This window comes from Hermetia illucens, chromosome 1, assembly GCF_905115235.1.
Source record: "Hermetia illucens chromosome 1, iHerIll2.2.curated.20191125, whole genome shotgun sequence".
Taxonomy (NCBI): domain Eukaryota; kingdom Metazoa; phylum Arthropoda; class Insecta; order Diptera; family Stratiomyidae; genus Hermetia; species Hermetia illucens.
The window spans coordinates 138125910-138140880 of NC_051849.1; the positions used below are offsets into that span (position 1 = coordinate 138125910).

Genomic DNA, 14971 nt, shown 5'->3' on the forward strand with positions numbered 1-14971 from the left:
ACTTCACAAGGCCGATACTAGTTTTGACTAGTTGCAAAGGGGAGAAGTGCGGAGGTCCGAAAAGGACCAGTTACTTCAATGACCGCCTGGGAACCAACCAGAATCAACAACTTTTGCAGTGATATAGGGTCTGGTATAAAGCAAGATACTACCAAGTTTGGTAGAAATCACACTATTACTAACACAGTGATATTAGATCAAAGCTCTCACTCTTGTGCAAATTTCTTGCATTCTAAGACATGATCTGATAAACTCAATCATAAACATTACGAGCTAAGTACAAATGGAACTACTGGATCGAGTTTAATAATTCTTTTATCGAAATAATTGCAACACTCGTCATTATGGCCCGAACTAGAATTTCTGAGATTCATTGACATTAAGTCCCGTTTTTCGATACTTTAGTTAAAAAAAGAGGTTGGTTTTGAAATTTAATCTTCTGGTAATTTTTAAACCAATCCCGTTAGTTCTAAATGAAATTGCGCTTTCATTTTCTTTTTCGGGTTCACGGTTTGGTTAAAGAAGCAGGAGAAGTTAGAAGGATGCAACCAACCATTGTTGTTTCAGTGGCAATGGCATATGCTGTTATGAATCACTGAGAACAGGGTTCCATAAGGGGAAGTGACAAAAACAAAATTCCACTAGACACACCGAACTTTCCCTATCAGAACCAAACAAACTTGCCGCAGTATTGTTCCAAGCGTAATGCCCTAACTAACTATATACTTTGCATTCCATCCAAGCAATTGAACCGCCAGACAACTAATATCTTTGACAGGAAGGGTAGATTGCCTAATCTAGCTCTCGAGCAGGTAATAAGCAAGATAGCTAATACTTTAATCTGAAAATCTAAACAAATAGTAGCGTACACAGACGATGAATCGGAATCAGACTACAAATCAACGAGGCAAAACCGTAAATTATAATACAAACGAAGAGAATTGTTCCTTGAAGCTAAAGAATAAAATATTGCAAATGTAGACAAATTTATATAAATAGACACAAAATTGAAAGAAATACGATTACCAATTAGTGAAATAAAAAGAAAAATACAGGTGGCTTATAAAATCCTTTACTCTGTTCTGACTATCTTGAAGACCGGCTACATTTTGCTTCAGTTTTCATTCCGTACAAAAGTTTTTTTTGGAGATGGGTGTATAAATTGCCCTGTATTTCAATAACGAACTATGCGATCGGGCTGGAAAAAATACTGGGGACGCTCAAGATAATACTAAACCTATGGTGAAAAAGTCGTATTTGTATCTGTATCCAGTTCTTCACAAAAGATATTCAAAAAACGGCGAAAAACTGCCTACACACGGGATGACTCCCTTAAAACAATTTCGCAAAGATATTTGGACCTAATTTTTAGGCTGACGCTTCATCTTCCTTGAAAGTGCACTGTCAGACTCGCATACTAAACTATCAATTTCCAAATAATTCGCCCAAATTTTCTTAAAGATGATACATTGCACCTAATTTTGTTAGGCTATCCTTTTTATACGCATAAGTTTACAATCGATTCCCTTTTATAAGTAACCGCATCAATTTTCAATTTTCTCTCAAAACCATAGTTTTCATTACAAATTCACTTATTGATCTGCCCATACTGATAGAATTGACACAACTATTGCTCTTTATTTTTTTTAAACCGAAAACAAATTAAAACAAGTCGGAAGTTAGACGCTTCAGGTGTAAAAGGTTTTGTGTTTCCCTATCTGAGGAACGATGAATACATGACAGTTCCCCGTGTACACAGTTAAATAATCAATTATGCCCTTTTTTCAAAGATCCATTTACACAAAAAAATTGGTCTGGAAAGCATTGTATTGGCAATAGTCAACCTCATAGGCCCCACAGTAGGAGTTCAATATTATTCACAAATGTGAAAAAGTTAGTCTTCAACAGATACAAACAAATCGGGAAACCGGAAGCTCACGCCTCACGCTTTGTTTGTTTCTGCTGTGAGTATATTTGCACGTAGCCCGTTATGTGTATGCATTAAGCATATTAGATTACCCACTTTAGTGTGATATTGATATTTAGTTCCAGTAAATTTACACTGTAACGTCAAATTTAAGCTACTGTAACTTTGTTATTAATAGTATAATGTTGATCAAACTTGGGGATAACATACTCCATACCATAATCTATATTACTGCATTTTATAGCTCTAGGATAAAATTAAGGTTGGTTTTCACTTAATTTCCCCAAAAATATAATAATACAGTATTATTAACTTAATTTGAGCACATATCGATATGGAGAGCACAGAGGCAGTTTCATGACTTTCAGATTTTTCGGTTAGGTAATTTCTGATACTGGATCCGTTAAAGAAATCATCATTTTTGACAAAAATACAAAAAGTCTCGAAATATTTACTCATCCTCATATTGTTTCCATTGGTAGATGCCTTTAAAATTTTCTAATTGTTTTTCTCTCCACATTTGTCCAATTCAAACAAAACATACTTCCACTATAAATTCGACATCATTCCAGTTAACCACCTCCACTTCCAGTCGCATTCACACCGATCGAACATCTGCATTGACATTTCGAACTGTCAAGTGTAGGGGGGCTTTGGCATTCGCCTCGCAGGGAAAAATTATGTCGTCCGCTGGAAATTCAATCGCGTAAAACCCATAAATTTTCGGATAGAAATCAGGACTAGTGCATTCCGTGTGACGAACCAAGTACGCTTCAATTCATTCCCGTATCGTACGACATGACTTTCATTCGTGATCCGTGCGGAATCGTCTGTTTGCTGGTGACTTATGGAGCTGTGTTCTATGCCGATTATGTGGTGACGCGATGGATTATCCTGCAAACAATGGAGACAAGGTATGTCCTGGGGTGGTGGGCATCCCCACTCCACGCAGTTGCCAGGTCAGGTGTAAATAAACAACGGCACTTTTCTCTGTTTTAGCTTGTGGGCGCCTCTGCACGTCGTTTCGTTCAATACGGTCGTCTTTCTATTGACAATGGCGCACTTGAAGGCGGTCCTTTCGGATCCCGGGACGGTGCCGTTGCCGCAAAATCGATTGGATTTTTCCGATTTACACTCAGGGCAGAAGAACGGTCACGGCCACGGTGAGTGGACGGTGTGCACTCGCTGCGAAACATACAGACCACCGCGGGCGCATCATTGCCGAATATGCAAGCGATGCATTCGCCGCATGGATCACCATTGTCCTTGGATAAATAATTGCGTTGGGGAGAGGAACCAGAAGTATTTCCTGCAGTTTCTTGTTTATGTTGGAGTATTGGCGTTGTACTCTGTGGCTTTGGTGCTGGGATCCTGGATTTATCCGTGCGAGCAGTGCAACGCGAACATAGCAGATTCGCAGGCCAGGATGTGAGTAACTATATCATTTAATTTTCCTGGAACAAGAGGACTTGCTTGTGAGATTCATGTAGACTAAAAGAAGCATTTCACACATTACCAAACCCAACCGTCCAAAGTTCAAGTGGAATGATGGAAACGGGACTGAAGAGAGGTCAAGTATCGATTGTTAATTGGGCAAGTGCTGCCGATTTTCTTTGTATAGATTCCTCCTACCCCAAAAGAGTTTACAAACTCAACCTTGAACAGCTAATTAGTTTCGTTAGAGGCTACATGAGCATTGAAGTTTTATTTAGCAAAAGTTGTAGTGCTTTATATTTTACTTTTCGCACGTTGTATAGAAACCCTACTGTATTGTGTTAGCTTCCGTGTTCAGCGGAACTTAACCTGGAGCTTGCAATGGGATCTAGGCCGGAGAATGTGAGCTCCTTCATGCAAGTGACTTATCGCATTTATGGTTGTGAGGGATGAGTACAGAGGAAAAAAACGTGGAAGATTTTGAAGAAAGTTTGATTTCCTCTTAGAGTGATGGGCCTGAACTATTGTAAGTTCTAAGGCTCCGCCGCTTTCAATAGCTTCAAAGAATTTGTTTGTGAGAATCGGCATATAAGGCTGGTGAAGCATTCAATAAATCAATAGCTGCATGGGCACCGTACGGTGCACTGGGTGATACATTATTTAAAAATAGAAACGTTGGATGCCTATGTGGCGAACGATAAGTACAGCATAGGCCAGTAAACGGATTCTTTCAATCCAAATCATTTTCGCCGATTATGGCCAAGTTCTAGGGAATATATTGTCCATTTTCGTTTTAGAACGAATAATTCAAATTATTCCGGTTTCAGTGATCAAAACTGGGTTGCGGAATATCAATTGCGGCTCGGTGGACTGCGCAGTTTTTATGCAGTCCCTGCCCATATTGCTAGACGCAAAATGCTACGAAAATTTACTTTCCGAATATATAACCACAATGGAGGTTTTATCATAAATTGGAAGCTGCATTCCTTCAAAAAATATTTATTTATAATTGCCATAAAGCAAATCATAAGACTGATATGAATTTTTCTTCTTTGATCCTCCTTTTGTTGTTAGAAGAGCGTCAATTCGGTATGACCTGTTGTCGAGTGAAGTTTTTACTGTCTCTACTGTGTTTGTGGATAATAATTGCATATTTGAATGATTTTTTTGCGAATATCGTACTTTGGTTGTGATACAATTTTTAGCTCTTCCCTCCTCCCTCCATTAGCGCCTTAGTTCATTCGATTGTGTTCATGTCAGGATTATTACCTGGCGAATCCAACAGAGGACATTTTCTTTTTGTAAATATATTTGTACAGACCGGGCTGTGTGCCAAAGAGCGCCATTTTGCATAGATATAGATGGTTCCTCATTCGGAAATATTTCTTAACGTAGTTGGGATGGAATTGCTCACCTCGGTGACAGCGCAAAAATGGAAATGTTTGGTCACGGCTTTCTTGATAGCGTTAGTACTAACATTGTTCGATGCTTCCTCTATATGCAAGGAGGTAGCTAGAGTATATTGCTTCTACTGCAGTGATAGGTCAATCGTACCAATTGCTTCGTGGGGAGCGGTTTCTGTGTGCACTAAGAGGAAGGCCATCTCTCCATAGTCGTCCTTAAGTGGTCTGCCCGCTTTCAGTATCAAAGCCACTGGTGCGCCTTTCCAAGGGTGTGGTACGTGTCCCAAAGAAATACAGCTCTGATATATCTTAACAAGCCACGGCATAATCTTGTCCTACAGCTTCTGCAGCATGACTGGTATAATGCCATTTGGGCCCGAAGATTTATATGCGGAGAAGCTGTTTACAGCCCAGCCGATCTTATCCTCGCTAATTACCGATTTGATAGTCTCGCACGGTTGAGGCGGCTGCATACTCTCCAAGCAAGGCTCTGACTCACAATCCTCGCTGACGGGGAAGCAGCAGCTCCAAAATTTCAGCAGAACATTCCGTCCAGGAGCTTTCCGATTTTTTAAGAAAGGAAGGGCTCCTATATTCCTTGGGCAGAATCTTACTAGGCCTTGCAGATTCGCTGTTGCTTTCAATCTCCCGACGGTAGTCCAACGAGTACCGTCTCTTGGCAGCCTTGATGGCTAACCTGTACGTCTTCAGGCAGTCCGTGTATGGATGCCAATATTTATGGTTATAGCAGATGTTGAAGATTTCTCTGGTTAGTTTACTGAGACTGGGCAAATCGTCATTCCACAACGGTGGCAGTGTCTGTTTGCTTTTATCGCGCTTTTTAGCATGGGCTTCTTGGCGGATTGGTGGGCCGTGGCATCCAAATGCGTTAATTCTCTTCTGTTTCCTAAACAAATTTTTGTAAGACACCTTTCTGCCCCTGGTTTGAAAATTAACTTCCTTTCCCATTTCCCTTCCTTTTTGGTCTCGATTCTCCACCTGAATCATTTTTCCTTTAATCGTCATACACTAGCTTCTGGCAGATTCAATACATTACAATACATTTTGGTAATAATAAACGATCTGTTTTCTCTCTTTTTCCGAGGGGGTGAAATACCCGTTTTTTTGGCTTTTTATAAAATGTTGCCATTTGAAGAATCATTCGATAAATACCAAGAAAACGAACAATCGCATAATTTAGTATAACTTTTACTGAAATCAAATGTGTAAGAACAATCAAACACGCCCGACACTGTCTGATAATTTGGCCAGAGACTGTTCATTCAGCAGGTTCCAAAGCATATATTGTTGGTACTAATGATCTTCTTATTAAAAATGTGTTCTTTTAATTAATTTTTGTTTTTTTACTTAAACTTAGTAATTCTTATAATAATGAATTTCTTAATCTAGAAAGAACTAAAGAGATGGTCAGTCTATACTGATTTTTTTTCCTGATATCGGAAAAACAATTTTTCGGATGTCATGGTCAACGCAAATTTTAAAGCAAAGTATGATCAACCCTTCACAATCTCAAGATGCATTGATCAAAATCGATTAAATGGAGGTATTTTTCTGTATAATTCTCAAGCGACATTTATACGATACTATCTCATTGGAAGACTATTTTGAATCGCAGTTCTGCGAACGGCTTCACATGATCATGTTTTTATATTCTCAAATCGTTTATTTTTTGAACATGACAATTATTCGGAGGTTCTGGGGGGTTTCCATGGTGAATTTTACGATATTAAGTTGCTGTACTTTATTCACTATTTTTTGCCCATGAAAACCATTGTAGTCATCCCATTTGCTTGGCGGAAATCGATCAGCATTAGGAGCGGAACGGTTACTATGTTTGAATCCGATGGCTAATCTTATTATTAGTCGGATTTCGTTGAGCCTCAAACATCGCAATTTGCCTGACGTTGCACATCATCAACGGCGCAACAACCGGTGTCCGTTCCTGGCCTACCTTAATAAGGAACTCCAGGCAACCCGGTTTTGCACCGACGTCCATCAATTCGATATCATTAAAGGCTGTCTGGCGTCCTGACCTACGCCATCGCTCCATCGGAGGCGGGGTCTGCCTCGTCTTCTTTTTCTACCATAGATATAGCCCTTATAGACTTTCCGGGTTGGATTAAGTGACCCGCCCACCGCAACTTGTTGAGCCGGATTTTATCCACAAGCAGACGGTCGTGGTACCACTCATAGATTTCGTCGTTATGTAGGCTACGAAATCGTCCATCCTCATGTAGGGAACCAAAAATTCTTCGGAGGATTCTTCTCTCAAACGCGGCCAAGCGTTCTCTTTTTTTTTGCTAAGAATCCAGGTTTCCGAGCAATACATAAGGGCTGGCAAGATCATTGTCTTGTACAGTAAGAGCTTTGGCCCTATGGTGAGACGTTTCGAGCGAAACAGTTTTTGTAAGCTGAAGTAGGCTCTGTTGGCTGCCAACAACGGATTTCATAGGAACAATTTTCAACGGTCTCAAAGTTGTAGTCTCTTATCTTTATTCTTCCCATTTGACCAGTGCGGTTTGATGTTATTGGTTGGTTGGTTTTCGGTGCTATGCATTTATTTTGTCTTGCCTTCATTGATGTGCAACCCAAGGTGTTGCACCGCCTGCTCGATCTGAATGCAGATTTATCCACTGTCTTTTTTACACAAGACCTTGTTAAAATCAGTTCATTGTCGGACTGCTTGTCACACACACTTCTCGATCGAGCAACTCGATTTAAACAAAATTTCTTGAATATATGCAAATTATTAAATCCCAGTCATTCAATGATTCGTGTGAATTTGTATGAAATTTGAAGGGGGAAGGACTCCCCACACATGCAAAAGAGGGTGTGATTGTTTTTCAAATGTATTCGCGAAGGAACGTCTCAATTAATACTTTCACAAGCAGATCTTACTTTTCACACAGGACTCATTTCCTAAGGCAAGTCTTATTGACCTAATGGTTAACACATCATTGTACTTCAGGTAACACTAAATGCATTAAAATTGTGCAGCAGGGAACCTATAGTGTCCGGATAGCTGAGTGGTTAGAGCACAAGGCTGCCGTACGGAAAGTCGCGGTTCAAATCTCACTGGTCGCAGTGAAATTTGTATCGTGATTTGACGTCGGATACCAGTCGATTCCGTTGCTCCGCACCATTGTTCTATCTGTATTATATGTGTGTTATATGAGAGTAGTACATGGAAACTGATCGCCACTGCTACTCGGCAGGTCCAATCTCTTATCAACTTATGTCTATGTAATGTCATTGAGCTTTGCAGGGGTGCGGTTTCGATGCCCGTGGACGTGCTGATGAGAGGGAGAAAATGGCAATGGGTAAATAACACATTGAGAAATGACGACCAGTCTATTACGAGCTATTCCACGCAATGTAACCAACTATCCCAGAATGGCCAGCAAGTGGGTCACCCTAGAGAATCATGGCACAGAACGGTGGAGGATGAGGGCAAACTTCACGAAAAGTCATGGGCTAAATTGAAGCACATTGCCAGTATCTGATAGTGTGTGACTGGCGCGCTCTGCCTTAGATGGCAATATTATTATATAATAATAATCAAGTGTCAGGATAGCTGAATGGTTATAACACATAAGGCTGTCGTACGGAAGGTCGAGATTCAAATTTCACTGGTGGCAGGGGTATTTGTATCGTGATTTGACGTCGGATACCATTCGGCTCAGCTGTGAATGAGTACCTGAGGGTATTACCCTCGGTCGAGCGCAATGCTGATCACATTGCCTCCTATAGGGTACTGTAATCCTATAGTGTACCTTTACGATCTTGAATGAAGTGTTCTAACACATTTCAAGGCCCTGATCCCTTCACATTACACATTACATTCCTGAGCAATATGGTTTTCCTTCCCACACCATTGCCATCGATTGGACCGATATGGGTTATTGTTGAAAACAATCGTGGGGAAAGTCCAATTTCTTTTTTCACTCGAAGAATGGCGGGGTAGTGTTATCCTTTTGTTTCAAGGAAACAGATTGAATAATATGATTTTATGCAGTGGATGATTTTCCAACGCTTATTGCGTTGGAAAATTTTTTATTTTGAAAGTGTTGTAGTCTGGCAATGAAGGAACTCTGAAATCTTAAGAAGAATTATTTCAATTCAATGGAGTTTTACATAATATTTCTTTTAGGCTTCACAGTGTCATATTACTCTTGGAATCCGCCCTTTTTGGACTTTTTGTATTAGCAATCATGGTCGATCAAATGCACGCCATACTCTACGACGAAACAGCCGTAGAAGCTGTTCAGCAAAAGGGTGCATATCGGCCACATCGTCGTAAACTTGCGCTCCTCGCAGATGTTTTTGGACGCAGTCATCCCGCACTTTGGCTTCTTCCATGTACCGGACTCAACTCGAGACGCTACGATACTCCGTTGCTTAGTCACGACGTATGAGTAAATAATAGTTTTTATTTATACAACTATACGGGCATCTATGTTTTACTGTACATTTAAGCAATGTATATTTTTCTTTGTTTTTTTGTTGACCGTTATTTATAAGTTTTCCCTTAATTTTAGTGCAATTGTGTCTCAGAAGCTGTAAATAATTTTTTAATCCTTATTTATTATCCAACTTGACTTTCTGATTGATTGTGCCGCATATAAACATATTTTTTAAAGACCGTTAGATATTATTTATCATCTTAAGGACGAATTCCGCGCGCCTAGTAAAATTCATCTGGAATGAGTGGCGCAATCTCAGCAGAATTTACGGAAAGATACTGATGGCTCACAAATAGTAGTTTCTTAGTTTAAAAATAATTTTACTTACAATTTCAGATACGTATAGGTTCGCTTGAGACTCCTACATAAAATAGATAGATTCATCCTAAAATGATATCTTCTTTACTCGTCATTGAACTAAAAGAAAAGCTGCCTTGAACAAATGTTAGAATTCTTCATGACTTTTACTAGGCGCAGCAACTCAAATACAAAGTCAAACATATGAAATGTAATAAACCAAACGTTGATCAGAAAAATCTTGCAATATTCACACTTAAGGGAAACAGAAGAAGAGACATTTTAAAAATCTATTTTTAAAAATAGCGGAATTAAAAAAATACAAGGCTGTGGTTTTTGTCTAAAAACATTTGAAAACAAAATAAAATTTCGCAGAAGGATCATTTCAATGCTCTTCAACATCTCATTGAAATTTTGACATTTTCATGCACACTTTAGATAAAATTTATATAAAAATGCAACACATTCATTCCTTTCTCTGTGAATGAACTTTATACAATTAATTCGCGATTCCAGCATGAATAAAAAATTGCACTTGGAAATTTCGAAAACAAATGGCATTAGAAACCAACCATAAAACTGATAAGACATTTTGATACTATTTTAATGCAAAACGGAAACAAGCAAGCACGCGAATAGCAACATAATTTAGAGAGAAAAAATCATAGCATTTATAGATGTCAAGCGTAGATATGATATTACCATAAATTGGATAGAATATTGCATTAGTGGACGATTTTTCCTTTAAATCCAACCATATTCTCGAAACGTGAAGCCGAAGCGGAAAATGGAACAATTATTATCATTATTACAAAATGAACCCATGATGATGGTAAATTAACAATTAAGCTAGTCTGATGTCTACCACAAATATATACAATTTTAAATTTAAACTATTCATTAGAAACGTAACTCCTGAAATGGATACTGGATATGTCATTCGTGTGGAATAAATACAAACTTCCTCCCAAATGTCTGTTCGTGTACACAAAACAACCATATTTACGTATTTATTTAAAGAATGCAATTTTATCAGATTGTAAATGTGCAAACGTGTAAAAAGATGAGTGTATAATTTTCTCTTCACCAAAACGTGTCGTATTTAAAAATAAAAGTAATATGATTTTTAAATCCAAACCTATGTTTTATTTAAAAGGAGAAATGTCGCACTATTAATTATATTTTTGTTTTGGCTACGACTTCAAATGAAAGTTAAATTCCTCCTGAAAGCGGATTTCTATAGATAGTCTAGTTAGCTTATTAGCAGATTTGCCGTTCTAATTACTGTCACCGTCGCTCTGCAGCCATAGCACGTGCCAAACATTATTTTAACTGGGACAAACGGGCAGATAATCTAATTCAAACCTACATCATGATGTGGAGTTATGACTTTAGTAGCGCACAATCTCCAATCTTATCGGTCGAGCGCTAATGTACTTTATTTGGTGAAATGAAGCTTCAGGTGGTTCGCTAAATCTTCCCATCTATCACGAGATTTTTCACTCTGCTTTCGAGTAAGAGGTTGGGAATTCTTAATCATTAATCTACTCTACCTTTCCTGCCTACTGGAGCTATCGAATTTTACACTGCGAAAATAATTCAAGCGGAAATCACTGCTGACATTTGAGGCTAATCATTTCACAACGTTTTGCCTTTTATATTGCACAGGATTGTTTTAATGTAGTACCAGTTATTCAACATATTTCTTGCTCAAATAGTTCGCTAATCGTACTGGTTTCAAGACGCAGAGAGGGGGCAGTGAGAGGTCTAAGATAAACGTTTCCTAGGGTGGTACGTGATGACGACGGAGCCAAAGCGGAAATTTAGAAATCTTATGATCTGTTATTAGATTTTCTTTCTTTTCTATAATTCGGTTTTGTTTCCATTATCCTTATGGCACTGTAGCTTGCATCCCAAAAAGTCTCTCTATTAAAAAGAAACAACAAATCGTAAATGCTGTGGTCAGTGGCTGTAAGCAAATTTTTATTTTGTACTCCCGGAAATTGATAAATTGATTCGTACCAAATCGTCGGTACCTTGACCAAACGAATTATCGGGATTCTACTGTATTACACTTGAACCCGAATCTGGTGCCTCCACCTATCGCCATCAGAAGGAGTACACACTATGCATGGGCCCCACGTGGATCTCATGAATTTTGTTCGCGATGACAGCTAACATGAATAGGGCCCCCGAATCAGCACATGCCAAGATGGCCTGTGTGCTCCCCGGGAGCCTCTGTAATCACAAAGACTGTAGCAGATCGATGCTGACTTTGTCATCACCATCATCATTTCACACACAGCAGTTGGCTTGGCACACGGTCACCTAACGTTAGCTCTGTCTGTCTGTCTGTCTATTTGTCAACCTGATTTATTCGGAAACGGCTAAACCGATTGCCACGAAAATTGGTGAGAGCGTGTGATCTGTTGTTCCCTTTACATACAGTAAGTGGCGCCACTTTGGGTTAAGTTTAAGAGGGGAGCTCCCCATACATGTGAATGGAGGGTGCAACATTTTTTTCATAAAATGTGGCCATGTGGGGTATCAAATGAAAGGGCTCAATTAGTACTTCCCAAAACTGGTCCTATATCTGACATCGGGTAAAACATAGGGGAGCGAGGGCTCAAAATATGAACATCAAAAAGTGTAACAGGTCTCGTTCTCAGAACCTACAACCGAAAAAATCTGAAAAAAAATCACAGTGTAGGCTTCAAAATGCATCCGGTTCTGATATTTGCACAAATAAAGTTAATAATAGTATACTTCCGCATTTTAGAAATTGGACAACCCCCTTATGTCCATCCCAGAAGTACAAAATTTGGCATGAGTGTAAGGGATAAGATAGTGTACAATTTGGTCAAGTTTGAAGAAAATCCAACTATTATTAACAAAGTTATCACGTCATCATCCCATATCAATTCGTCAACACCACAACGAAGTAAGTTCATATGAATGAGGTCGCAAAGAATTATTTTGTTTTAGTTTTTTAATCATTTGTATCTGAATATCAATTACTCCAAGCAGTCATGTGTGTATGTAGGTATATAGTATACTTATGCTAATGGAGTTTGCGGTTAGTGTCTAATTCAGATAGATATATTTGAACACAAACAAACCGTATTTAATATATGTACTATACTATAAGCACGAAGTAAATCGGAAATATGGGTACGTTCAATTTATATACGTGCATGTATATGTACAGTATTTGGAAATTGTTTGTTTGTTTAGGGTGAGGATAATATCTATGGCTGTAATATGTAGTTTGGAAAAATGTGAAGGAATATGTTGGATTTGTAGCTATATACGGATAGAAAAATGTCCGTAGAAGTTTTTCACATAAGATGAACACAAAACCTCTATACCCGAGAGCGAGCTTCCGGTATTCCGACTTGTTTATATTTATGTTTGGTTTCTTACCTTAAGATGACAATAAATTTAAATTCTAATAATAATTAATATTCTTAACGATATATACAAAAAATGTACTTTAGGTTGTTAATTCTTCGGCCTTAGTCGCTTAGTCCAAGGTTGTATAGGATCTAAATTGAGAGGTGCTGCCGTTGTAGAACTAGTTGTTGATATTGCCGTACTGCCGTTGTAAAACTCAACGGCACCGATGGCGATGGACTTGCAGTTGTTGTACCAACATGTTGGATGCTGATACTACATTTGTTAAAGCACAAAGTGAATATGTAGAATCAGCTGCAATGACGGTTGCGCTCGGAACAACTGTTGCGAGGGATGTAAAACCGAAAGCTTAAGCTTTTGACGGTGCAATTGTTTTGCCAAAGCAAATTTCTCCGGCACAAGCGCACAGAATATAGTGACTATGAATGAAGCTTGCCGCATTCTATTCGTCTACTCACGAAATGACTCAATTGAAACTGAAGACGACCATAAACAAGTGGGCAAAACAGCCTCGATGCAGAAACGTTGCTCCTCCACAATACAAAAAAACTCCTCAGTTGACACGTCTGAAACCGACTCGAACTCCTCAATTGTCAAAAAAAAAGAACAAAAAACCCCACGTCATTTCTCGCTACAAAGCAGGATAGTGTCGCCACGCCGATAAAAATTCCTACTCCGCAGCCGAAGTTCGAAGACTCAAATTCGAAGTGTCGAATTTAAATTTTCAATCCTCGAAAGTGGGTCAGAAAAATTCATCGATGTAACATTTCTTTACACTCCCTGAGAAACTACGTGAATTCTAAAGATATGTATCGTTAAGAATCATGGTGAAGTGCTCCTTTCGCTTCTTTAGCTGTTTTTCTTATGGATAAAAAGCCTTGTGGTCAAAGGGTAGTGTTCCAGGGTGGAACGTGGATTGGAAACGCCTGCTGAACCAACACCAATACCTCTACTACCAAACCCTATCTCCACCTCCATGTGGTGACCGTTGGGAGTTCTTTCTTAATGAAAACCTGCAGACGGAGAAGGATGGAGGCGAGTCTCCCGCGCCTAAAAACGCGACAAATCATACCAACTGGTCGTCTAGGTTGGTGTTGGGTAGAGCTCTCCGCTATCTTGCTGGATCAGATAGAGCCCCATACGCCCAGAACATCATTGACCCATACCATCAGATTTTCTGTCTGCGGCAAGCGATCGAAAAACTGTTGGAATATGAACACCAGTTGCACCATATTTTCATCGAATTTAAGGCCGCCTATGATAGCATAGCCAGGGTAAAACTGTACACGACCATGAAAGAATTCGGTATCCCGACGAAATTGATAAAACTGACAAGGCTGACCCTGACCAATGTGCGAGACCAGACAAAAGCAACAGTATCACTCTCGAGACCATTCAACGTCAACAACGGTCTAAAACAAGGGGATGACTTATCAACCATCCTCTTTAAACTGACTCTGGAAAAAAGATTCGTGATGCTGAGGGAAACGCAAGGGCTACGATCCTCTTTAAGTCCACCCAACTACTGGCCCATGTTGACGATATTGACATCATGGGACGAACGACCCGAGATGTACATTCTTGAAAGCTCTTTCAGGATGTGGTGTACAGTTCTAACATCATTATTCGCGACACCTTGTGCTAACCTGACAAGCGTAATGGTAAATTTCTTTTTGTTACGCCATACAGTATGTTGCACTTGTTGAAATTTGTTGCGCTATTGGGGCATGACGCTATTCCACAAATCTATATCCGTTTTCCTCTCCAGCAAGCATGAATGAATTGAATGAATTCTGACTTTTTAACTCATAAGGCAGTCACTAACTCAGTGGAGCGTTTACTATCTTAGCTTAACAGAGACTTAGACATTACACGGCTTACACTATGGTGAATCTGCCCTCCTCTCCTCTCAATGGGACTATGAGCGGATACCCGCTGCAGACAAAACTGTCGTTTGGAGTTTTGAAAAAATGACACCAATGCATAGGTGATACATTGGCGCCCATATCTTT

At 39.3% G+C, this 14971-nt stretch overlaps 1 protein-coding gene across 1 annotated transcript; it reads left to right on the forward strand.

The window, feature by feature from the left end:
* Positions 1-2517: 2517 nt before the first annotated feature.
* Positions 2518-9427, forward strand: LOC119646805 (palmitoyltransferase ZDHHC3-A). Its single transcript, XM_038047398.1, has 3 exons — positions 2518-2841; positions 2927-3355; positions 8936-9427. Exons 1-3 carry the CDS (start codon positions 2726-2728, stop codon positions 9198-9200), a joined length of 810 nt encoding a protein of 269 aa, XP_037903326.1. The 5' UTR covers positions 2518-2725; the 3' UTR covers positions 9201-9427.
* The last annotated feature ends 5544 nt before the right edge of the window (positions 9428-14971 follow it).